The 27,264-nt window shown below is 33.2% G+C and overlaps 1 protein-coding gene across 1 annotated transcript; it reads left to right on the plus strand.

Annotated features, from left to right (window-relative positions):
* Positions 1-41: 41 nt before the first annotated feature.
* Positions 42-22,130, plus strand: LOC133190710 (uncharacterized). Its single transcript, XM_061326397.1, has 11 exons — positions 42-586; positions 2,953-3,004; positions 3,769-3,811; positions 4,924-4,983; positions 6,193-6,340; positions 10,609-10,694; positions 11,053-11,123; positions 11,468-11,556; positions 11,903-11,973; positions 13,915-13,977; positions 20,564-22,130. Exons 1-11 carry the CDS (start codon positions 167-169, stop codon positions 22,107-22,109), a joined length of 2,649 nt encoding a protein of 882 aa, XP_061182381.1. The 5' UTR covers positions 42-166; the 3' UTR covers positions 22,110-22,130.
* Positions 22,131-27,264: the final 5,134 nt, after the last annotated feature.

The raw sequence follows: 27,264 nt of genomic DNA on the forward strand, positions 1-27,264 counted from the left end.
CCTATTGATAAATTGAGAAGAATCCGATGGGGTAATTGGGACACAACCTTTGTCCCCTATTTCTAATAATAAATTGGACCGTGTGAAAATGTTCACTTTACGAGGGTAAATACAAGAGAGTGTATCGGAATGAGGTACAAATCTTACTCAAAGCTAGTGTAAAGTGATGAGGATAACTTTTAAAAAAGTTGTCAAGACTTTAATTTCTTTAAGTGGCTTTCTTTTATTGGTTGTGTTATTTTACTGGGACAAATCTTCATCATTGGAAAGTTTACAAAGTTTGCAAGATGGACATGGCGGCGAACAAGAGCCACTTGTTGAATCGTTCGGAAGTGACATAGTACGGCCCGAGAGCAAAGTTTTTAGGAGCCAGAGAAGTGCCAAATCATTTAGTCCCGAAATTGATTTACATGTTCACAAAGAAAAGAAAAAGAAGACAAAACTCTCCCCAAAAAGTTTGGAAAACAGTGATATCAAGGCCACGGATATAAATGATGTGTTTATTTCAGTAAAAACGACATCATCATTCCACGAAACGAGAATGAAGCTTCTTTTGGAAACATGGATCTCAACTTGCAGAAAACAGGTGACTCATCAACTCAGCTCAGTAGAAACATATTTTTGTTAATTATGACAGTTTGACTTGTTTGTATTTAGCATGTGGAATGACATGTTAATAAATTGATGAATTCCACACATCAGGACTATGAGTTATAGTCGAACCTCGTTATCTCGAACTCGGTAGGACCAAGAAAAACCTAAAGATCGATATCTGAGATATTAAGGGTAAAATGCTTAAAGGAGAAGTGATTGTGACTTCTAAATCGCTTCGACATAGGGTGAATTCACCATGCATCAGACACCCTTGCACTTCAACAAGTTCTAATGATATCGCTACCGACCGAATATTATCAAAATGGAACTTAACATGTAGTATGTGGTTAAAATATAAATTTTTGACACAACCGTGCCCTATTTATTGAGAAAATGTCATTAAAAACCGATTTTTTCGAAATAAGTCAGAATTTACCATGGATCGGACAATATTCACCATGCATCGGACTTACGATATTTAAACCAGAAAAATATCATACCTTGATCTCGGTGCTTTAAAATTAGTGATGTCGAAACATTTTTATCTTTTATTTAAAAATTAACCTTCTAATGAATGACTAATTTGATCCACAAATATGAAGAGATTTTAGTTGCATCACATCGCCTTAGAAAGGCTTTACAATGCGAGTAATATGGCAACTCGCGCCTTTGTCTCGTGTGTTATAATCATCTATTTTAAAGAAATAAATTGAGTCCACTTCTAGTCATATATCAATAATTTGTATTTTCTCTGAAAATTTAGAGTTTCTATTTTCTATTTCCGTAAAAAAAAAAAAACAGCTGTCATTTGGGTTTTACATGAAAATGGAAGTAATTACCCATGCATCAGAAAATGTCCGATGCATGGTTAATTTGTGTCCGATGTACGGTGAAATAAACATACTAGTTAAAAACAACTCTAAAATATATTATACAAACATTGAAGTAAAATTTTTGAAAATTTCTGTAATATTATCAATCATTGACAAATTTTACCAAGGTCCGACCCGTTCTGTTGACATCTATTTAGAAGAACGACAACTCTAAAAATTGCAAAATCGTAAAAATCTGGTTACTCCCCTTTGATGATGTAAAATATGACGTAATTTCAAGGCCATTCTTGTGGTATTTTTATCACAACATGAAAATAAAAATCGACATTGTTAAAAAGTTTAATTCTTCATCTTTAAGAAAGAAACAAGTAAAAACATGGGGTGACTCAGGTTCAATGAAAGTTTATTGCTTGAAGTTGTCTGAAGCAAGGTATGTGTCCGATGCATGGTGAATTCACCCTAGATGGTATTTGATATATCCCTGTTCCAGATACCGAAGTTCAACTGTAGGCCTATATCAATTAATATTAAAAAGCTTATGTTTTCTGACAATTAATTTTTTAGAGGAGATGTCACCATCTGCATGAGACTGTCCAGCCAACTATTATCGAGGCCATGACATTGTGATTGAGAAACTTTAAGAGGCTCTTGCTTGTCAATGAAGTTGGGCTCTCTTGATTAGGAAAACCAAGGTCATTTGTTGAAGGTCACAGGGCTAAGAATTGTAAAACTATCCAATTGTACAAATCTTAATTATTTTGAAAATTTTGGAAGAAATGGTAGATGATCAAGAATTCATATTAGGAAGATTTACTTGATATACAGGATTTATAAACCAAGGTCATTTTACCAAGGTCAAGGTCAAAGATTTAGATGTCAGGAAATACTCATTTTTTTTTTTTTTGGGGGGGGGATATTTTTATTCTCCCATCCAGGATTACAGGGAGACAGGAGGAGATTTTTCATCATTTCAATGATCAGAATTTCCCACTTTAAATTTAAAAAAATAAACTATAATTGAAAATGTTTCTAAAACATTCTCTTTAAATGAATAAATTCACATCTCCACTTCAAAGTTATTGAAATCCCTGCCCATCACATTTCAAAGTTAAGCTAAGTGCCATAACTTGGCACAGAAGATGAATCTTTACCTTGAGCTAAGGCCATTTGGGCAAAGTCTGAAGATTTAGAAGTGCACATTTTTTTTTTCTCCAGCTATAGCAAAGTTATCTGGAGATATAGATAGCTTATACTATTTGACACATACTTGCTCATTAATTAAAATGATTTGAATGAGGATGTCATTATATTAAGTTATTAAACCCAGAGCAAGAATTAAGACTGTTATTGAAAGGAAATTAAATGTTTATAAAAATCGAAGAGAATTTATTTTATACAGATTTTCTAATATGCTTGTGATTGTGTATGGCAAGTGTGCTCCATGGGGACGTTAGTTTTGTTTGGACAGTTTTGTGCATGTACACATTCCTATCATCTAACTTGATGAGTGGTTTTGTTTTTACAGACTTACATTTTCACAGACAGGGATGACTTGTCTCTCAGCGAGAAAATGCCAGGTAGGTAAATTTCCATGTACTTTCAAATCTCATAGTGATGAATTTATTTGAAAGTAAAATTTGATAATAAAATTTCAGAGGTAAGTTATGTTGATTTAATCAAGGCATACTTCATGGATTTTTAGTTATATATTTGCTTTTCAAAAAAGTAGAGTCTGATATATATATATAATAAATTGTTAAGAATTTATTGAAATTCTTTTAATAAACATGATAGAAATAGGTTTTCTTTGTGCTTCACATTAGAACAAATGAGTATATGATAGGTATATGATAGGTCTATGACTGTTTTGTTTTCTCTGTCTGTACATTCACCTGACTTTTAAAACTCCACTGAGCCATAACTTTTGAACCATCTGATAATGTATAAAGTTTACGTTTAGTTAGGATAGTGATACCGGTAACAATCACTGTCAAGTAAAACATAGTCAAATCAAGTTAGCTACCATGAAAATTTATCTAGACTGTTGAGGCATGATGTTTCACAAAGATGCTATTATCTTGTTCTGTCAAGCCCCTGGCAGTCATCTTCATCTTTAAAAACAATAATTGTAAAAATTACAATTGACATTCCAAGAATCTGAAATTGTTAATATTTGTAATGTCTGAACACTTTGCTTTAAGTTTAGATTAAACATGTGATATAAATTTATATGTGTAAATGCTTTTACTGACTGAATTTAGATCAGATCTGTAGTATGTGAAAATATACATGTAATTATGATCTAGAATTGTTTTAATTAATTTTTTTCTTTAATTTTAAGATGGCCATGTGATCAATACAAACTGTCCAGAGAGTCATTATAGGTATGTATTCCAGAGAGAAGATTCAAGTTACTGTTGTGTCTTTATGTAATAGAACAGCTGGCAAACATATATATGTTTGGGCAATCATTAAAAAAGTTTGTTTGATGTGCTGTGACTCACATTTTTCAAGGTGGGTAGGTAGTTTTTTTTTAAACATCTAACATATTGATAATCATCCTTAAAATCACAGACTTGGAAATTTATTAATGTTTTGAGTACAATGTATACACGGGACAGCTAGACAGATTTAATATTTATAATTATATTGCTTTAAAAATTTTCAATCTGAAAAAGCATCTTTGAGAAATTATAAATCCTAAGTATGGAAATGAAATGGACAATCTGTATTTCCCTGGATTGGAAACAATGACAGAAGTAAAATAGAGTACCCAGTACTAAAAAATTGATTGTGTAGGGGTGTTTTGACAGCACAATTGGAGTACATCAAAAAATTCATTTTATATTCTTTGCCTTGATACCTTTATAGATTTTAAGTATGAAGGAGCTGGTGTATTATTTAAATTTCTCTTAGGTGTATTTAATCCAAAGATGTGCTAAATTCTTTTTGCAAAGATTTGAGGAAAGGATGGTCCTTTGAATCTGAAATTTGTGATTAATTTTTGCTATGTACTGTGAGACTTTTTAAAATATCAAGAATTATTTGAAGAACATTATTACTTTAATCTAATAAAGGTACTTGGGTTCACACAAATTTTAAAAGGACAGTCCATATTTAATTTTTGCAAGACAGTGTTTGCTAACTGCAGCTACAGTACCTTGATTAATAGCTTTAAAAAGTAATAAAGCTTATCATGCTTCCCCTACCTTTTTAAGTACTAGCTTTCAAACTTTAAGAAAAAATTTCTAGCCCATGGCATTTCACTTTACATGTTATGCTGTATGGTGGTGTTTTTTTTATGCAAACTCCTAATACATCTTTATTACAATAAAATCAAATAGAATGTGATGCAAATCAATCAAAATACATCTATAAACTATATACATGATTTATTTCCAATATTTTAATTTTGAAAATCTCTAAATTGAAAATTTGATGTGCATGCATATGATGTATAATTTATTTTTTTACTTGTATGTATTTCTCCTTTTAGGAAATCCCTTTGCTGCAAAATGGCCAAAGAGTTTGACTTTTTCATAGACTCAAATAAAAGGTAAAAGCATGTACACAAATATGTCACAAGTTTACATCTAGTAAAAAAATATAGATGTTCATATGTTTACTCATCCCTCCTGTTTATTGATATAATATCATATAATATGTTATTATTATATATCTTATATATTAAATATAATATCTTATAATATCTTATTATATTATATATCTTATTATATATCTTATTCATAGAATATATCCTTTTGAAATATAGGCAAATTAACTTCATTATACAGTTGCTAAGTTCTAACTTCTATAGACATTATTAATACAATTAGATAGAAAAATTATGGAATATTTTTAGGGACTTGGCTGCTTTGTTAAACTTATCTGATTGTGTTCTTTATACATGTATATGCATATAGCAATAATCTACATGTCCTTCCTAGCTTTAAATTATTTTTTCATAATTTTCTTCATACTTTATCAACTGGTTATGAAGTTCAACATTTCAACATGTGTAAGTGGAATATTTTGAATACATGTATTCAAAATGTTAGTGGATTGATGTTTTATGTCAAGCATTTTTTTTAAATTTTAAAATGATGGATTTTTTCCCCTAGGTTTCTTTTCTTTTTCTTTTTTTGTTTTGTTTTGCTTTTAATTAAAAAAAAAAACAAAATAATTTCCAGTTTACTTGTGTAATAATATGTTTTTGTATATCATATCAGTCCAAAATCAAGAAAGGTAACTGTGGTGATGATTTTTCCCACTAACATGATATGGATAATGTCATTGGTGTTTACTGGTGTTTTTGACATTAAAATAAGCTTGTAATAAATAAGTGTGAGTTTCAGATGTCTTTTTTTTTAGTTTTGATTTGATTAATTGATTAATTTTCAAAGTGTGTTAATTTTAGTTGGTTTGACATTTTTGTAGAAGTATTCATTGTAACATAACATGAATATTTCTCATGTTTCTAGGATGAAAGAGGACTGTCCCTTGATGAAATTTATTGAAATTTGTGTGGGAGAAAAAGATTAATTCAAAAAATTTTATTTACATAGTTATCCCCCCCCCCCCCCCCCCAGTATTTTTCTTCCCCTAAGTTGAAAGTGGGTTTCCATGTACTTATGTTAATACAATACTTTTTGAATATAGTGTACATGTAAATAAATAAATATCATTGCTTTTTATGTCCTTTTTAAAAACTTCATGTATGACATCATTGCATTCTTTGTAACAATTTTTCCCTTGTGATTGACAGGTGGTTTTGTCATGTGGATGATGACAATTATCTCAACACTGATCAGCTGGTAAAACTTTTACAGAAGTATAACCACTCAGACAAATGGTATTTAGGCAAACCCAGCTTAAGTCACCCTCTAGAAATCCAGAGTAGGACTAATGAAGGGGTAGGTATAGTATCCACTGACCGTTAGTGACTAGTCATCTCTTTGTCATGATTGACCTAGTTTGAATCTCGCCTACCAGTAGTTGCTATCTCTGATGTTAAACAGGATGAACCTGTACCATTCTGTCAACTGAATGGTGACTGAAAGGTCTGGAAATGTAACTGAATGGCAGAGCTCTGTCATTCAGTCACCTTTCAGTAGACTTTCAGTTAACTGAATGGCAGAGATTCATCCTTTGTTAAAACTACATGACTTTTTAATTTACCACATGATGATGAATGTCTTTGAAATAATTCATGAAACTCATGGAAAAATATGATAGAGTTATAAAATCAGATCTTTTCATCTGCTCAGTTAGATTGCTACTCTTGAGTAATTATCACTGTGAGGGGATCAAAGGATCTGATTTTAATTAAAATGGAGCTGAAAAAAATATTTCTGCAGTTTCAAATGTTGTCAAGAAGCACGTAATGAACTGTAAGAAATACTAGTATGTTTTGTCTAGAGATTATTTTATACACTTTGCACATAATGCATTTTCTTTTTAGCTCACCTGAGCCGAAGGCTCAAGTGAGCTTTTCTGATCACATTTTGTCTGTAGTCCGTCTGTCCGTCTGTCTGTCTGTCTGTCTGTCCATCCGTCCGTCTGTAAACTTTTCACATTTTCGACTTCTTCTCAAGAACCACTGGGCCAATTTCAACCAAACTTGCCACAAAGTATCCTTGGGTGAAGGGGATTCAAGTTTGTTCAAATGAAGGGCCACGCCCTCTTTTAAGGGGAGATGATAAAGAATTAGTGAAAAATTAAAAGCATCTTTTAAAAATCTTCTTCTCAAGAACCACAAAGCCAGGGAAGATGAAACTCATGTGGAAGCATCCTCAGGTAGTGTAGATTCAAGTTTGTTCAAATCATGACCCCCGGGGGTAGGGCGGGGCCACAGTGGAGGATCAAAGTTTTACATAGAAATATATAGGAAAAACCTTTAAAAATCTTCTTCTCAAGAACAGCAAAGCCATGCTGAGTCATATTTATATGGAAGCATCCTCAGGTAGTGTAGATTCAAGTTTGTTCAAATCCTGACCCCCCGGGGGTAGGGTGGGGCCACAATGGAGGATCAAAGTTTTACATAGAAATATATAGGAAAAATCTTTAAAAATCTTCTTCTCAATAACAGCAAAGCCCTAATTGGTCATATTGATATGGAAGCATCCTCATGTAGTGTAGATTCAAGTTTGTCCAAATCATGACCCCTGGGGGTAGGGCGGGGCCACAATGGAGGATCAAAGTTTTACATAGAAATATATAGGAAAAATCTTTAAAAATCTTCTTCTCAATAACAGCAAAGCCCTAATTGGTCATATTTATATGAAAGCAACCTCAGGTAGTGTAGATTCAAGTTTGTTCAAATCCTGACGCCCCGGGGGTAGGGAGGGGCCACAATGGAGGATCAAAGTTTTACATAGAAATATATAGGAAAAATCTTTAAAAATCTTCTTCTCAGGAACAGCAAAGCCCTGATTGATCATATTTATATATAATTATGTGGAAGTATCCTCAGGTAGTGTAGATTCAAGTTTGTTCAAATCCTGACCCCCCGGGGGTAGGGCGGGGCCACAATGGAGGATCAAAGTTTTACATAGAAATATATAGGAAAAATCTTTAAAAATCTTCTTCTCAGGAACAGCAAAACCCTGATTGATCATATTTATGTGGAAGTATCCTCAGGTAGTGTAGATTCAAGTTTGTTCAAATCATGACCCCCTGGGTTAGGGTGGGGCCACAATGGAGGATAAAAGTCTGAAATAGAAATGTATAGGAAGATATCTTCTGATGAAGAACTGCAAAGCCATGATTAGTCATTTTGATATGGAAGCATCCTCAGGTAGTGTAGATTCAAGTTTGTTAAAATGATGACCCCAGGGGATAGGGATGGGCTATAATGGGGGATCGAAAATTTTACACAGGAACATATAGGAAGATATCTTCTTCTCAAGAACTAAAAATCATGTTTAGTCATTTTGATATGGAAGCATCCTCAGGTAGTGTAAATTCAATTTTGTTCAAATGATGACCCCCGAGGGTAGGGTGGGGCCCAATAGGGGGATCGAAAGTTTTACATAAGAACATATAGAAAAAAATTTCTTCTCAAGAACAGAAAAGCTATGTTTAGTCATATTGATATGGAAGCATCCTCAGGTAGTGTAGATTCAAGTTTGTTCAAATGATGACCCCTGGGATAGGGAGGAGCCACAATGGGGGATCAAATTTTTACAAAGGAATATATGGGAAATTTTTTTAAAAATCATCTCAAGTACAACAAAGCCATTTGTTGTATTGACATGGAAGCATCATCAGGAAGTTTAAAATTCAAGCCCCCCCCCCCCCCCCCCCCCCCCCCCCCCCGGGTAATCTTTTCAATACTGAACTGATTTGTGCTTCTGCCTTGCGAATGTGCTCAGGTGAGCGATGTGGCCCATGGGGCTCTTGTTCTGTATTGGAATACTGTTCTTGAAGTATGTTATACTTATTTTAACTTTTGACTTAACCTTCAGTCTCTGTGTTATATTTGCAGGCAAGATAGCTTCAAGATGATACATTAATAATTAGTTTTTAGCTCACCTGAGCCAAAGGCTCAGGTGAGCTTTTCTGATCAAAATTTGTCTGTTGTCTGTCGTCGTTGTCGTTGGTATCGTTGTTGTGGTAAATTTTTCACATTTTCATCTTCTTCTCCAGAACTACTGGGCCAATTTCAACTAAACTTGGCACAGATTATCCTTGGGTGAAGGGGATTCAACTTTGTTCAAATGAAGGGCCACGCCTTCTTCCAAGGGGAGATGATTGCAAATTCATGAAAAATTTATGGCATCTTTCAAAAATCTTCTTCTCAAGAACCACTGTGTTAGAAAATATGCAACTTATGTGGAAGCATCCTCAGGTAGTGTAGATTCAAGTTTGTTCAAATCATGACCCCCAGGGGTAGGGTGGGGCCACAGTGGGCAAACAAAGTTTTACATAGGAATACATAGGAAAAATCTTTAAAAATCTTCTTCTCAAGAACAGCAAAGCCTTGATTGGTCATATTTATATGGAAGCATCCTCAGGAAGTGAAGATTTAAGTTTGTTCAAATCATGACCCCCGTGGGTAGGGTGGGGCCACAGTGGGCAATTAGTGTTTTACATATAGGAATACATAGGGAGCATCTTTAAAAGCCTTCTTCTCAAGAACAGCAAAGCCTTGATTGGTCATATATACATGGAAGCATCCTCAGATAGTGTAGATTCAAGTTTGTTCAAATCATGACCCCTTGGGATAGGGTGGGGTTACAGTGGGCGATCAAAGTTTTACATAGGAATACATAGGGGAAATCTTTAAAAACCTTCTTCTCAAGAACAGCAAAGCTATGATTGGTCATATTTATATGGAAGCATTCTCAGGTAGTGTAGATTCACATTTGTTCAAATCATGACCCTGGGGGGTAGGTAGGACCACAATGGACAATCAAAGTTTTAAATAGGAGTATATAAGAAAAATTTCAAAAAATCTTCTCAAGAACAACAAAGCTATGACTGGTCATATTTATATGGAAGCATCCTCAGGTGGTGTAGATTCAAATTTGATCAAATCATGACCCCCTGGTTAGGGTGGGGCCACAATGGATGATCAAAGTTTTACATAGGAATATATAGGAGAAATCTTAAAAAATCTTCTTCTCAAGATCAGCAAAGCCATGATTGGTCATATTTATATGGAAGCATCCTCAGATAGTGTAGATTCAAGTTTGATCAATTCATGACCCTTAGGGGTAGGTAGGGGCCACAGTGAAAGTTTAAATTGTAGGAAAAAAGTCACAGTCAAAAAAAAAAAATATATATAAGTATCCTTAGTTAGTGTAGATTCAATTTTGTTCAAATCATACCCCCCTCCCTTTTAGGGGTAGGTCGGGACCACTTATGCATTTAAGCATTGCAATACTAAACTGATTCTTGCTTTTTCCCTAGCCACAGTGCTCAGGTGAGCGATGTGGCCCCTGGGCCTCTTGTTATTGATAAAATTGTCATTTACATTTATATATAAATTGGCAGCATTTTGCATGTTTTGTTACATGAAATATGTTTTCCATGAAGTCATTATGCCTACCCATAATTACCTATCCCCAACCACCCCCTTTCCATCTAAACTTTTTCAAAATTCATTAGATCTGTGAAATATAAATTGCTTTGAAATTTAAGCATTTGAAGGGTTAATGAAGAATTTTGTGTCTTGCAGCAAAAGGTAGCATTCTGGTTTGCGACTGGCGGTGCTGGATTCTGTATCAGCAGAGCTCTTGGTATTGCTATGGTTCCAGAAGCAGGGTAAGAATTAGACCTTTGCTTCAACAGAGAGAATTGAATTCAGTGGGGGCTCTGAAATTACTTGGTCCACAGTTGGTGAAAATAGAGAGAGAGAGGGGGGGGTGGGGTGGAAAAATCTACACAGTGAAGAGTTAATTAGATGGGTTTCTTAAATTTTATTTTATTTTCTGTACACCATGCTCTTTGAAGGATTCAGAATTTTTTTATACACATTTGTTAGTATGGTTATAATTGCATGTTTAACATACAATCATCTATACAAATTCTTTTTAATGATCAAGTCTCCTCTTGTATTTGTTTTCTGGAAACTGAGCATAAATCAAGAGTTTGCTTTACATGTAATGTTTTATTTTTACAGTGGTGGAAAACTAACCAAAGTAGGGGATTCCATTCGACTGCCAGATGATTGCACAGTTGGATACATAATAAGTAAGTACATATACATTGATCATTTAAATAATAAGGAATGGTCATATTTAGACTATTAATTATGTTCAGAATTATTATTTTTTCCATATACATTGCATAATTAAGGTATTAGATTTTTGGAGAAGGAGTTGAAATTATAAGTATATACAGAGTGATTATCCACATAAACTGCTACATATTCAAACATTTATTATCTAGGTTAATTGCTATTATAACTTAATTATAACTTGAAGATTCAGAGAATCCACATTTAGTGTCATGCAATATGTAGACAATCAAAAGAAATACCCAGAAACAAAGAAAATGGTTTGGATAGACTGTTGAGGATAACTTTTTTGTTTCAGATCACCTTTTAAAGGTTGAACTCACCCGAGTGGAATTGTTTCATTCACATTTAGAATCTCAGTCCAGAATTAAGGACCCTAAGAAACATGTAAGAGTCAAGTTCTGATAAATTGTCATGCAAATATTTTATTTGATTGTGTCGTACACTTTACATCAGTATCTCAAACCCTTTGATATCTTGAAGTTTTTCTTGGTCACATTGAGTTTGAGATAAAGAGGTTTGACTGTATTTATCATTTCTTTGTCCTTCTTTAATTGTATACGATAAACCTTTCTAGCTTAAAAATGGTTTATTTACCTGGTATGCATGTAAGTGTAATATGTCATAATGAATAATTTTTTAGCAATGAGTAGTATATTAATTAGCTATTAATTAGCTATATGAGATAAGTCCAGTAAAACGTTTGCTCTATTGTACTTGACCTTGATTGCAGATTACCATGAGTTATCATGACCAGAATGTGGCCAGTGTCCCTGGTTTCAGTTTGAAGGAGGATCCCACAAGGTATTTATAGATGAATTGGGTACAAGTATCATACAAATGATACAATATCAGATCAAATGATACTATCATACAAATTATACAACATCTGACAGGGTTCGACACTAACGGTGAACCGGTGGCCCGAGTCCACCAAAAAATTGGAAGGTCCACCAAATGTTCTGGACTAGGTGGACCGTCGGTCCACTTAAAAATTAAACACCATATTAAAGAAAAAACGGTAATTCCACTTTTTCTATAAATCGACATCTGTAAATCAACGATTAATTCATCCATACTTATATTTTACAAGAAATAAATAGGGTATAATTTATTTTGGGTAATCAGGGGAACCTAGCGACTAAATATATATTTTACATGTAATATTAAATTGATGACTACAATATTAATAACATTGACTGCAAGAACATTCAACACGGACATTGAAAAAGAAGCATGTAAAATTTGAGCCAAATTGGTCAGTCTGTCCTTTGCTTGTTTAATGCACAGAAAGGTGTGAAAATAAGAAATCACTTCACGCCTGAACGCACTCTGATGGCCAGGTTTGGATATAATGAGAATTGATTGACAGCTGCATTTATGCATTGTCCTCAAACAGGTGTGATTTATATTTTATGAATACATAATCTGCAGTTCCTGTTTTTTTTCCTGCTATACAGTATACATTATATCACATAAAAGAATCATATGATCACAGTTTATTTGAATAAATAATAATTAAAATAAATAAATAAATAAATAAATAAATATACTTTTGTCAGTTTTGCATCGTAGTAAAAAGTATTCTAGCCATAGATACATGAAAAATCCATTTGTTTATATGAACAACTCAATTATTGGGATTATAAATTGTATCTACCGTTGGAAGCTAAATACATGCAGGTTTTTACCATTGTAAATAAATGATATTAAAATAACAAATTGTTTGAAGATGTAGATTGTGTTCTTTTTTTTAAATATTGAAAATATGTTTCACAATATTGCTGAAAATTCCTGACTAATTGATTTGTTTCTGTTGACTGGTTAAACTTATACTTTATTAGTCTGACGAGACTGGGTACGTAAGTTGATTTCAAGCCTTGTGTTATGAATTCATTCATTAATTCAAACATTCATAAAGGTCCACCAGAATTTGAGAAGGCCCACCAATATTTTTTGACTAGTGGACCTTCGGTCCACCAAGGTAAAAAAAGTTAATGTCGAACCCTGTCTGAGAAAATGATACATCTGCAGGTCTACAATGTGATTATTCATAATAAAGACAATAGAATTCAAGAAGGATTATATAATTTACAATAATTGTAAACATGTACATGTAGTTATAATTTACTGGATTTCCTTAGAATCATTTGTCCTTGGAGGTATGGTAACAGTGAGGAGTGATTTTTCTGTGGGAGGGGGGAAGGGGATGGCATCTGATAAAAATGTTAGAGCAGCAATAATATTAGTGTGTTACTGATTTATCTTTTGTTTTTATCTAATGATATTTGATAATTAAACTAATGCAGTCTGGTTTTCCTCATATCAAATATTTGGCATTTTAATGTGACTATACATAGTAAGTTTCAATAGTGTAATGACCATAATAGATGTGAATTAAGGTTCATTGATACTTTGATAAGAGAGACAACTCTTAATGACATAAATGTCTATTAATCCTTCATAAATTAGCCAAGTTGAAGTGCCTTTTTGTCTTAATTTGGCCCACAAGCTATGCTTTAATTGTTTTTATTTTACTTATAAAATACATTTCTTTTGGAAAATCATAAGAGTTAAAGCAACATTATGAGTGATCAGAGGGTTTATGAACCTTAAAATGTAACTGTTACAAGTATGGGTGGTCATTCTGAAAATATTATGCATGGAAAAATAAGTATGCTAATAATTCCGATATTGAATATATTGACATAATTTTTTGATTTTTTTTTTTTTTACGTATTTCAGATTTAAATCCATTCACTGCACTCTGAATCCACGTGATGAAATGTGTGAAAGTTTTCCAACAGAGTGATATTAAGATCTCATGAAATTTATATCCATTATAAAACTCACCACTTTCATGACTATATTTTAATATTGAATTATTTATATATATTTATGAAGTTTAACATAATACTTTAATTATGTGTACATACAACTATCAAATAATCTTGCCAGGCAGCCTAATACATAATTTATCGATGTTGAAAAGGCGTTAAATATGTTATGGAATAATTTTATTTTGTGTGGTAGAATTAGGTATCAAGTATATGAAGATAAGTAGCTAGAAACTACACGTTGCTGTGCTGATTGCATAGTAATGTCATACATGTTTTGCAACATTTTTTTTTTGAGAATTTGAAAGGGAGAATTCATGCATGAATTATAGAAATTTTATATTTTTATTCCTGTTCAATTTTCAGCATTCTTTTTCTGCTTTATGGGATCAAAGTGCCTGTGATATATAATATACATATATATTTCATGTGTTGAAAAAGATGAGCTTCATACATTGTATTTAATGCCTATTTCTTTCTTTGAATTCCTATATTGCTCTTGAGGGTGTTCAGAATTTGTCATGTTATTTATTTTGAAATACATGTACATAAATTTAAAACTGCAAACTGAGTTTAGCATGTTTTTGCTATTAAAGGAAGATATATATTGGAAATTTTTTCTATATCACGAGAATTAATATGTCCTATTTTTGGGAAAAAAAATCAAGGAGGTTGATTATAAATTTCAAGTACCGGTACGTTTTTTATTTGCTAGTTCATTGATTGTCTCAAATCAATTTACAATGAAACCAAAGCTCTTGAAATCCACAAATGTTGCTCATTTAAGGTTAAAAATACATTAATTATATTTATTATTGAACAAAAGATGAACATTTTTTTAACTGTGTAAAATGTACATGTATCTTTATATAAAAATGATTTATAATTGTGAAACAGTTCTGATGGAGATAACATGAAGTGCTTCCATTACTGCAAGTGCTTCCACTGTTTTGTACGTGAAATCTTTGTTATCCATATTACTTTTTTCAATCACAAAAATATATTTTTATATTGACTGCACATTCAGGTAAATAATATTCTTGTCACGTTTTATATATATCTGAAATTTACCACATTGAATTGATATATATCTTTAACTCCATGCATGGCTTCCAGTATTTTATCCCTATAGAATGATATTGATGGAAGATATTGTTCATGTTTTCAAATGGCTGAACAACAATTTTTATCTCTTTTTTTCTCTTTACATACAATATTACATTATCCTTTTTGATGTTACAATGGTGATATATAGTTCAATATATTTGGGGAATTTGGAATTTAGCATTCAAAGTGCCTTATGAGACAAATTAAGATAGCATCAAGATGTGAACATTTTGAACAAATGCTATTTTCTTTGTAAATATATAGTCAATTAATTGTGTAATAATTGGTGTGATATTTATGCAATACATAAAATCTCAAAAGGAGCTAAAATTATGAATGAAGATGTATTTGTAGCTTTAAATAACCATATTTTACAGTGTATTTAAAAATCTGAAAGAAAAGTTTCTATTTATTAACTAGTTACACCCACAAATATGTATATTAATTCCTTCAGTCAAATATTTTTGAAAGTTATTTTCATGCAAGCATTTCTCAATCATTACACAGGCACTATATTTGAAGAACCATTATTTCGGATTTGTTTGGGTTATATAGCTTTATGTGTATTTTGAGTTTTACATGTTCATGTACATGTATGTTGATCTCTGTTTTAAGAAAAGAAATATTATATATTTTCTATTCAAATTTTCAAAGTTATAATGGCAACAAAGAAATTGAATAACTTGCTATTTAATTTACTGGAGACTTGTATGTTTGCATAACATTTTTTATGCCCCAAAGCTTGAAATGGTATGGAAGGTATATTGTTGTTTTGTTCTTTGCAATGTTACAAAGAAACATATGGACAAGGTCTCCTCAAGACACAATATAAAAATAAAAGGTTAAAGAAACCCCAAGGATAAATGTAATCCAGGGTCTGTACTTAAGAAATGAATTTTGACCATTTTTGCTTTCCAGGTTTAAATATTTTTCTTTAAAAAAAAAACAAAACAAAATTTGATCATGAAACATTCCAAACTTGTCTGCTAAACCCATGTAACAGTAGTCAATATGCTGTGCACATCTGTCTGAATATACATATGCATATTGCTCATCTTTATCTTTTTGTTTTGAATTAAATTTAAAAAAAAAAGATATTAATTAGATGCCCTGAAATTATTAAGGTAAATTATTAGTCTTAAAAAAATGAACAAGGAATTCTGAGCCATTCCTCTATAATATTGCAGCTATTGTTATGCCATTATGGTATGTGTATGTGTGAAAAATATTTGTCTAATTATTTTACAATAACATTATGTATATACATGTAAGTCTAAAAAAATGTAAGCATGTTTATATACAGATCATTCTTGTGTTGTTTTTTTATCAATTATGAATGATCTTTATATGTGTTAAATATTTGTTTTAAAAATTTTTTCCATTACATTTGGGAGGTTTGTTTTTAGCTCACCTGAGCCAAAGGCTCAAGTGAGCTTTTCTGATCAAAATTTGTCCGTTGTCTGTCGTCGTCGTCGTCGTTGGTGTTGGCGTTGGCGTTGGCGTCGTCGTTGTTGTAAACTTTTCACATTTTCATCTTCTTCTCCAGAACTACTGGGCCAATTTCAACCAAACTTGCCACAAAGTATCCTTGGGTAAAGGGGATTCAAGTTTGTTCAAATGAAGGGCCACACCTTCTTCCAAGGGGAGATAATTAAGAATTCGTGAAAAATTAATGGCATCATTAAAAAATCTTCTTCTCAAGAACCACTGTGCTTGAAAATATGAAACTTATGTGGAAGCATCCTCAGGTAGTGTAGATTCAAATTTGTTCAAATCATGACCCCCGGGGGTCGGGTGGGGCCACAATGGGCGATCAAAGTTTTACATAGGAATATATAGGAAAAATCTTTAAAAAATCTTCTTCTCAAGAACAGCAAAGCCATGATTGGTCATATTTATATGGTAGCATCCTCAGATAGTATAGATTCAAGTTTGTTCAAATCATGACCTCCGGGGGTCGGGTGGGGCCACAATGGGCGATCAAAGTTTTACATAGGAATATATAGGAAAAATCTTTAAAAATCTTCTTCTCAAGAACAGCAAAGCCATGATTGGTCATATTTAAATGGTAGCATCCTCAGATAGTGTAGATTCAAGTTTGTTCAAATCATGACCCCCGGGGGTCGGGTGGGGCCACAATGGGCGATCAAAGTTTTACATAGGAATATATAGGAAAAATCTTTAAAAATCTTCTTCTCAAGAACAGCAAAGCCATGATTGGTCATACTTACATGGAAGCATCCTCAGGTAGTGTAGATTCAAGTTTGTTCAAATCATGACCCCCGGGGATCAGGTGGGGCCACAATGGGCAATCAAAGTTTTACATAGGAATACATAGGTTAAATCTTTAAAAATCTTCTACTCAAGAACAGCAAAGCCATGATTGGTCATATTTAAATGGAAGCATCCTCAGATAATGTAGATTCAAATTTGTTCAATTTATGACACCCCCCCCTCCCCCCAAACCACTTTTTTATTCAAACTTTTCAACCTTTCAAGACTGAACTGATTTCTGCTTTTTCCTAGCCATAGTGCTCAGGTGAGCGATGTGGCCCCTGGGCCTCTTGTTTATTAATCATTACTGTAATTAATTGACAATTGAAATGAATAATAAAACGCTAAAATAATGTTTTTGAAGGTATTTCAAATGTTGCTTATGTAATTTTGTAGGTCATAGTTCCCCACACTCTATGTAACTACAGTTTCTGCAATCAAATTCTTAATTCTGGATTTTATAAGTTGTATTTTTTGAACTCAATGAAAGCACTAAGCTATTCTGATAAAAACTTGTCTGTCATCTAGTCTAAGATATATGTTAAAATTTTTTAAAGAGTTAAAGAGACTTTATTTTACCAAGTCATTAAGCCTAGTAACAAATACCCCCACCCCCAACCCCCTTTCACTTGAAATTTGTTCATTTTTGAGAGCGTTAAATTCAAGATGTACATAGAGACTTTTGGCTGTTGAGAAAATTAACTACTGTATGCTTTAATATCTAGTATAATAGAAAACTTGATAAAGAAGAAAAAGTGTACTATTTTTTTTTTTTATTTTTCATTATTATTATATTGATACTTAAAATTAACTTCTAACCCAGAACAATTGTATGCTATAATATCTAGTATAACAGAAAACTTTCTAGAGAAGACTAGTGTACTAAATTTTTTTTATTTTTCATTATTATTATATTGATACTTAAAGCCATAGATTGGATGAGATACAAGTATTCTGAAGCAGGTGCTCCTTTGACCTGAGTCTTGCAGTTCTTTTCTGTCTATTTAGACTACATGTATTCTCTTCAGCTGATAAAGATTATATTAAATTCTTCAGTTCCTATGATGGAATGAGCATTGTGGTTCTGCTCTTCTTTTTGGACGATACAGCCTGGATTTATAATAGACTTTCATTCTTTCAAGATTTTTGTCTCAATTTAAATGTGTTTTCCTTATTGATGGGATCAAAGACTCGTTTTGAGCAAGATTTTTTTCAGTAGTATATGGCCTGATGTGGCTGTGAATATGTTTGTTATGGTTTCTCCTTTCAAAGAGCAGCATTTGACAAAAATAAAATGTAAAAAAAAATCAAGGATTTATTTATTCTTGAGGTATTAACATGCAAGACATGAAAACCAACATAAGCAGAACTGGAAAGAAGTGTTGTTATTAAATAAAACACAAATCTAAGGAGTCAGAATTTTATGAAATTTTAATGTATAAATATTGAATTTCAACCATTTCTGAACTCGTACACACGGCGACGCAGTAACTCAATTTTACAAAATTGTATTTCTTTTCAAAACGAGTTTCTCTCTCTCTCTGGTGAGCACAGTTCTGACGTCTTGGTCGTGTTTAAGGAAATCCTCCTTAATTTCTTCTGTCCTATCCCAAGCAGAACTCTGGCGGAAGTTTGATCTACAAATTGGAATATATATTGCTAAAGAAGAAAGAAATGTACACTTACCAAAAAACAAAGTCCAAAAATTATTGTTGTTTGAAAATGACTACGAAAACATAAATTAAAAATTTTGCATACAGACGTATACATGCATGTATTTAAAAAAAATTATAAAAAATGTATCTTTATCACATTCGGAATATCCCCCTTACCCCCCCCCCCCCCCCCAAAAAAAAAAAAAAAAACTTAAAGAATTTTTAAAGATATCATGACAAACCCCTCCCTCTACAATCTAGTAAGACTTTTTTGGGTATAACTATTTCATAGACATAATGGTCGTATTTTTTTTTATTCGACATGAATATGAATTTTAAAAAGTCAGTGGTGTATATTCATTTCTGCTAATGTGTAGGCTAATGTGAAGTCAAAGATTTAAGCTAAGGTGCGAAGCACTAAATTGTGGGTATGCCCCCATTCCTTGAAAGATGGAAAGTTTCTTAGTGAATAATCCTTAATTTCTATTCCCTGGGCTCCTGTTGCTGCCCTTTTTTTTTTTTTTTAAATAGTCTGTTATCGACTTCAAGATAGCATTTCAATTTCAGCTTGAAGAAATCCACCAGCTATAAGAATAAAAAAGTTTTGTCATTAAATACAAAAACTGTAAAGGTGAATGAGTATGAAAGTGCTAATTGCTAGGAATACTATTTTCATTTGGTGTCCAACAAAATAAAATTGATAGACAAGATCCATGATCAACTTTTTTCAAGTTATTCAACCAAGTATGTATATATATTTATATATATTTTTTTAATCTTGAGAAAATGATGTGTAGCTACAGCCTTGTTGCCTGTATGGAAAATAGTAAAATATGTAAAGTGGGGGGAGGAGGGAGGGTTATCTTTCGTTAACAACATAAAAAACAAGTGACGTCGACATCCGGCATAGAAAAATGTAAACAGCAAAGACAAGCCAAAACATATAATTTTGTGATGCAGTTTTATTTAGGTCACCGTTTTTCTTATAGGATATATGGGGTACGTATGAAAATTGTTAGGAATATACAGCTGATTTATGGAAAACATGTTAATAATATGGCATCTTCACACACAGAAAGTTGGGAAGGATGAAAATCGGGATAATGTCAGAGGGAGATACGAAATCAATAAGCCATATAGGCCTGTCAGTATTATTTATGCATGCAGCCAAGATTAGCTTGTATAAAACGCAGACTGTGTGCTTTTATATATTTTTTACTGTTTGTGACAGAGAAAAGAAAATGTCATTATTTATACTAGAAAGTTCTGTGGAACAGTGAACAAGGTCATTGGCCTCATTGTGCAAGGACTGTGTTATCGATGTGTTCACTGATAAAATTTCTACAAAGGATGAGTGTACAGGAAAATTAGAATTTAATTAGCGATATAATTTATCAAAAACTATTTAAACTAACTCGTTAAAATTGTTATACCTAGGACTAGACTAGCATGACTAGAGGGGAATTTATTTAGTATTCATTCATTTTGGGTTTGTTACTGAATTTGGTCTCTTATTTTCAGAAGTTGTATAAGCGATGAGAGTGTAACTTCATCACTTTCCAAAATGAAATGCAAGATACATCCAGACCAAGACAGCGGGGTGCTTTGTTGTCAACAGTGCGAGGAGCCGGTATGCATGAGATGCATTAGTACGGAGAAGCACCATGGCCACTCATTCGTTGCGGCCAGTGAGATGGTTGTCTCAATGAAAGACAAATGTTGTGAACAGATAAGTAAAATTAAGGAGACCGTCATTCCTAACTGTCGGCTAGTTATAGAAGAATTGGGTAAAAATCTAGACACAAGCAAGCATATGCTATCACAAATTAGGTCTACCATGACGTCCAGAATTCGGCAGTTGAAAGATTTGTTAGACGAATTTTCATCAAAGAATATGAAGGATCTAACAGATATAGAACAAATTCTTATAAACGAATATAAGGCTGAAGAGCATAAAATGGCTGAACACATAGCTCTGCTACAAGCAGTTGTAGAAGAATATGAAAAGAAAGGAAAGAAAATGGAATCCGGTGATTTAATGAGTATTTACAACAGAATCCAAAAACTCAAAGAAATCCCAAGCTTAAAATTGCACCACGATCTTCCATCCTTTGAAGAGGGGGAGTTGAATACTGAAACGTTGGAAGCTTTATTCGGGAAATTATTCATTCCAGCATCCCTGCAGGGACCAATGCAAAACATCCATCCGAAGAAACTCAAACTTGCTAAGAAAATCCAGAAAGTGAAAGCCATCCATGTTCCAGATATTGACAGATGTCGGCATATTTCCTGCATGAAGTCTAATAAGTGTTGGGTGGGCGATGAGCTAGGAAATTTGGTAGAAATTGATCCAAAGGGCAACGAAATTCAGAAGATTAAGACACATCATTACAAGCAACAGCCCACTGGATTTCATGCAGTTACCAAAGATGACGAACTGCTATTCATCGACCAATATGATGATAGCATTTCCAAACTCATTCCAGGGAAGAAAAAGAAGGTCCTTGTAACTTTCAAAGGATGGACACCAATCAGTATTCACGTGTCTCATGTAACCTCTGACCTGTTGGTGGGAATGATGGATGATAGTATGGAAAAAGCCAAGGTTGTTCGCTATTGCGAATCAGGAAAAGAACTGAAGCAGTACGAATTTGACGAAAATAGCAAGAAGCGACTTTACAGCTGTCCTCATTATATTGCCGAGAACATTAATGGCGACATCGTAGCCTCGGACTGGGAGAAACAAGTCGTAGTTGCTGTAGGGCTGACCGGAAACCATCGTTTTGACTACGACGCCGAGGGCGGGCATCCACCGGGAACCATTTTCGAACCCAGCGGAATATGCACCGATGTCCTGGGAAACATCCTGGTCTGCGACAACAATGACCACATGGATGACAGTGTCCACATGCTGGATAAAGATGGAAGATTTCTCTGCCTCATCCTCCGCCTCCCAGCGTCTACCCTTGAGAGGAGGATCAGAGCCATCGGAATGGATAACAAGTATAATCTCTGGGTGGGGGATATTGACACCAATGAAATCAGAGTGTACAAGTACATAGAATAACAAAGAAGCTACATTAATTCTGATGAAGTTTTGAAGTTCTTATTGCTGAATTTTTTTTATCGTTCTTCAATTATGCGTTATTTCAAGTTTATTGAAGATTTCTTTTTAAATTTGTAACTACGGCAGTTCGTCTACGCATAGCAGTATTCTAGATTTTTTTTATTTTCTAAATATTGTATACAGTTTGATGATAGTACCGGTATTAAACGCGTATATAAACAAAAACGTGTTCACATGTATGAATTATTTGTTTGATCAATCTAATTAAAATTGGATGTTCCGAATCCGCTACCGCTTCTCAAACGGTAGCGGATTCGGAACATCTAATTTTAATTAGATTGTTGTTTGATGGGAGGAGAAAGGAGAACAGTTAAAAGGCATCTTTTCTTCAGCATGTATTTATGCCTACGGATGCCTGAAACGAATCTAGTCTTTAATGATGTAATCATAAATATGCAGCTAGTTTGTATCTAGTTTGCTTTCATTTAATTTGCATAGTTGGCTGTGCCCTTCTATACATACCAATAGTATCAAGAAAGATCGCTGGTAAGATTGTCACTACAGCGACAGCAACAGCATTTACATTTTCTCTAAAATTTGCAAAATCAAAAAGTGTTTGGTTGAAATATTTTTTTAGCATTTCAGGTTATAGATTTATGACGTTCTTTTGGGAGTGGGGCTTTATTCACCTTATAAGGATAACCTTCTGATTCAGTATTAAAATGCTCGGATAAATTCACAAAATTACTTTGCATTTACTGATGAAACAGGCAAGCGTTGCTCAATGGTGAATAGTTCATGGGATAAATCAGGATTTATGTAAACCCCATTGACTTCTTTTAGTTACAGCTCTGTTGTCAGATAGAACTATTCTGCTTTGAAAAATTTGATTTACACATCGATGCATTTAGAGATGAGGGAAATAGCTAAAGAAAATTTAGAAAAAGACAAAATGTATAGAACAAACATCTATCCTTCCATTTCCTTTAGTTAATTGGATTAAACATGCATAATCCGACTTATACATTTGCAGCTGTAAGCTTAAATTTATTGTCCAGTGGTAAGTTACGTTTATACATGAAATATATGGAATTAACGAACAGTATTCAAGCTCAAAAGTCCATTAAACAATCCAAATTTTGGAGCAGAGCAAAAACGGACCTCTAAAATATCAGAGGTGGGATCAAATGCCATGGAGGAGTGAGCATCCCCTGCCGACCGGTCACACCCGCCGTGTGTTCCTCGTCATGATCGGGAAATAACGGAAAATCCGTCGACAATTCAGTGTGTAAATAATGGCCTTGCAATTAGTATGAAAAACATCAGTCAGCATTTGACTTAAAGATAAATTGTATTTGCTGACAAGGTCATATTGTATCGACCATAGAACTTACGAAATGACGACTTTAAACGAGACTGCTAATATTCTTGTTTCATCAACTTGTTTGTCAATAACTTACCTCGTTTTAGAAATTGTTCATACGTAGAGCATGCTCTTGCGTATCGAATCAACTGAGAGATATAAACCCCGTATGCAGGTGATGAAGGTATATTGCTGCATAAGTAAGGGAAGTTGACGATTGAAAAGTTAAAGTCATCTCGTTTATCATAAAGCTTGGTTGTTGGATTACCATTAACGTCTTTTTCTAGTAAAATATCCAAATATGAAACAGATGTTTCAGACTCTGTGGTATCTTTTATTTCAAGCTCACCGGGATATATCGTATCGACATAAGAATGGAAATAACCAGTGTCAATTGACAATAAGTCGTCGATATATCTAAATGTCGAGTTGAAGGCCACGGCAAGTGTTTTCATCTTTTCACGTATAAGCTATTGAACAAATCCAGCTTCATATGAATACAAAAAAGGTCTGCTATTAACGGGGCGCAATTGGTATACATGAAATTCCAATAGATTGTTGGAAGACCTGGTCTCCAAAAACCACATAGTTATTATCAATCAGAAACTCAAGCATCTTTTTAATATCAACTTCAGAGTACTTTTGTGTACAATCAAAATGATTTTTAACAAATTTTTCAAATGACCAATGAGAAGGTACCGGTAAGTAAATTTACGAGTTCCATTTTTATTGAAAAAAAGCAGCTGTCAATGATATCAAAAGGCCTGGACTTTTATTTATCGTGGGGAATGGTTGTACATGTATATAAAGTTGAAAAGTCGTAAGTTATATTGTTGATTTTGGTAAAATTGTTGTGATTTCAAATTTTCCAAGAGTTCCTTGGAATTTTTAAGTATCCACATCTGATTTACACCACTTCTCGAATATATTGTTGCACAGAACTCCTGAAGTTTCTCCTTCACTACTGTTAATATTGTAGTGAGGAGTAAAGAAAGAGGCTTCGAACAACATTTACTGGAACCCGCTATGTATCTTTGTTTATAAGGTTATTTATTAAGTTTCGGAATCCAATATAGATATGGTAATTCAAATTCATGTTGGTTGTTGAGAATATTAAAAATATTCAAAACTGACATACGATTTTGAAGAATTTCCTCCTTAGAAAAGGAGTTATGGGTATAAGTTGGATTACCACTTGTAGAATTAAATCCCAGTTCCTCTAAAATACAATTTAATAATGAGCCTTACAAACAAAGACAATGTTGTTACCTGCTTTGTCAGCAAGGACCTGTACATACTGATCGTGTAATCTATCTAATTCTTTTTTCACTTCTGAATTATTGAACACAGAAGGATAGATGGTTTTCATTTTGCCCCTCAATCGCTTAATGCGAGTTTTTAACATACATGTACATCTGATACATTTAATCCATTCTGACAACGTGTAAAGGTCTTTTTTATATCAGGCCCATCGCCTGGCGTAATCTTCCACAGAATCCATAATATTTATGAAATTACACGTGTTTTGGTCTCACACATCTTGAATGGCTATATCCTGTGTAATAATATATATTTTTAAACACTGTATAGATGCATACAGAAGCCGGTAGGTGCCAGGTAGAAAAAAAAATTCTATCTGGCAGCCGCCAAATAATTATCTGGCGGCCGCCACATAACTGGCGGCCGCCATATAAAATATTTTTTCTACCTGGCACCTACCGGCTTCCGTATATACACATTTATCTATTGTAGGGAAAAAAAACCCCAAAAAACCAAACAAACAAACAAACAAACAAACAAACAAAAAAAACAAAAAAAAAGCAGAAGAGAGGACATAGTAGAAAGTAAACCGTTTTATCAGCATTGTAAACGTAGAGGGCACTGAATGGAATTTCGTTCTCATTAACAGATCTCGTAGTTTCACAGAAATTAACAAGAAAATTAGTTTCTAGCTCAATATATTTTTAAGCTAGCAAAGAAAATTCACGACGGTATAAGAATATAGCTGCCATAAATCCACATGAGTGAACAAATTCCAGTTGCCCCAAGTGTTTGATATCGTATGGCTAATTTTGTTGATTTTTTCACTCACTTTTCGGAATCACTTGCATCGTTTCTCTGACTTATTAATAATAAAAGTACTCCGTAAAAAAAATGGCCTTTGCGTTGGACGAATGCGTTCAGAAGCCATCATTTTCATTTCAAGTCTTAGTATTGTTTCCTTTTTTAAGGATCCCGAGTGTAAACTTCACTAATCATCGAAAAATTCATTAAAACATTAACTTGGTCACCAGCCGAGCCTTCCACTTCATTATTCTCAATTCATTTTATTGATACAACGAAATATTTTATTTTTAAATTTGGTTATTCCAGCTTTAAAGTTGGGTTTTCCGACTTTAAAGTTGGTAATTTCGACTTTAAAGTTGGTATATTTCCGACTTTAAAGTTGGTAATTTCAACTTAAATCTTGGTTTTTCCAACTTAAGTTTTGGCTTTTTCAACTTTAAAGTTGGTAATTACAACGTTAACTTAATTTAATTTTGGCTTTTTCCAACTTTAATCTTTGAGATTAAAATTGGAAAAGCCAACTTAAAAAAGGAATTTTTAAACTTCGATTTCCAATTTTCCACTTTAAAGTTAGAAATTCCAACTGTAAGATGAAAAAAGCCAAGATCAAATTTGGAATTAACAACTTTAAAGTTGGAAAAGCTAACTTTTAAATTTGAGTTACCAATTTTAAAGTTTGAATTATCAACTTTGAAGTTGGAAAATCTTAGTTTAACGTTGAAATTACCAACTTTAAAGTTGAAATTTCTAGCTTAAAAATATTACATGGCACTAATTCTCTTCCGTAAATCGCTGCCCCAAGGAAATATAAATGTGTTTCGTTAACTAAAGACAAGGAACTACATGTAGCTTACGTTGGCATCTGTTTTTGCCAATGATACTTCTACATAGCTAGGACTATAGAGGAGAAAAGAGTATCAGAAACATTAAGCTTTAAAACCTGTCATATAATTATGTCGACTTGTCGGATAAAAATCCTCACTACCAGGAACTCTGTTTCTTGTAATTATAGCATGTGCAAGCCACTTAATGACATCTACTTGTCATTATAATATCTGAAAAGTCGACAGAATTTTCTGACAAGTAAATGTAATTACTGACAAGTCGACATCATTATCTGACAAGTTGACATACTTTTCTGATAAGTCGGCTTGTCAGATGTTATGTCGACTTGTCAGATAATGATGTTGAATTGTAATATACTATGTCGACTTGTCAGGAAATTATGTTGACTTGTCTCAGATAATATTTCGACTTGCCAGATCTTTATCTTGACTTGTCAGATATTTATATTGACTTATCATATACTTCTGTCGACTTGTCAGAAAAATATGTTGTCAACTGATGGCCTAAACTGGGCACAGATACATTTTCGTGTTGAATTTTTAAATACGTGAATAAGTGACAAGTTAACAAAAAAGATCTGACAATCGACATAATTATTTGACAAGACAACAACAAGATTTGACAAGTCGACATAATTATCTGGCATGTGGGGGGAGGGGGGGGGGGCAGAAATATGCCACCATATATATGTGTTCGTTTAAGTTTTATCAATCTGGAACGTGAATTCGTCCTTTGATAAATATCAATGGTACCCAGGCAAATTTCTTGTCACAAAAATACACATGTGAAATATGAAAACCCTAGCTTCAACTGTTCAAAAGTTATGGCCAAAGTTAAAGTTTTTCAAAAGTAGGTCAAACTACAAGGTCAAAAGGTCAA

The sequence above is a fragment of the Saccostrea echinata genome, unplaced genomic scaffold (genome assembly GCF_033153115.1).
Source record: "Saccostrea echinata isolate AGI-Se365-2 ecotype Australia unplaced genomic scaffold, CSIRO_AGI_Sech_v1 ptg000022l, whole genome shotgun sequence".
Taxonomy (NCBI): Eukaryota; Metazoa; Mollusca; class Bivalvia; order Ostreida; family Ostreidae; genus Saccostrea; species Saccostrea echinata.

Coding starts and splice junctions, on each gene's coding strand:
- LOC133190710 (XM_061326397.1), top strand. CDS start 167: ATGAGGATAACTTTTAAAAAAGTTGTCAAGACTTTAATTTCTTTAAGT. Junction 587..2,952: donor TCTCAACTTGCAGAAAACAG/GTGACTCATCAA, acceptor TTGTTTTTACAG/ACTTACATTTTCACAGACAG. Junction 3,005..3,768: donor TCTCAGCGAGAAAATGCCAG/GTAGGTAAATTT, acceptor TTTAATTTTAAG/ATGGCCATGTGATCAATACA.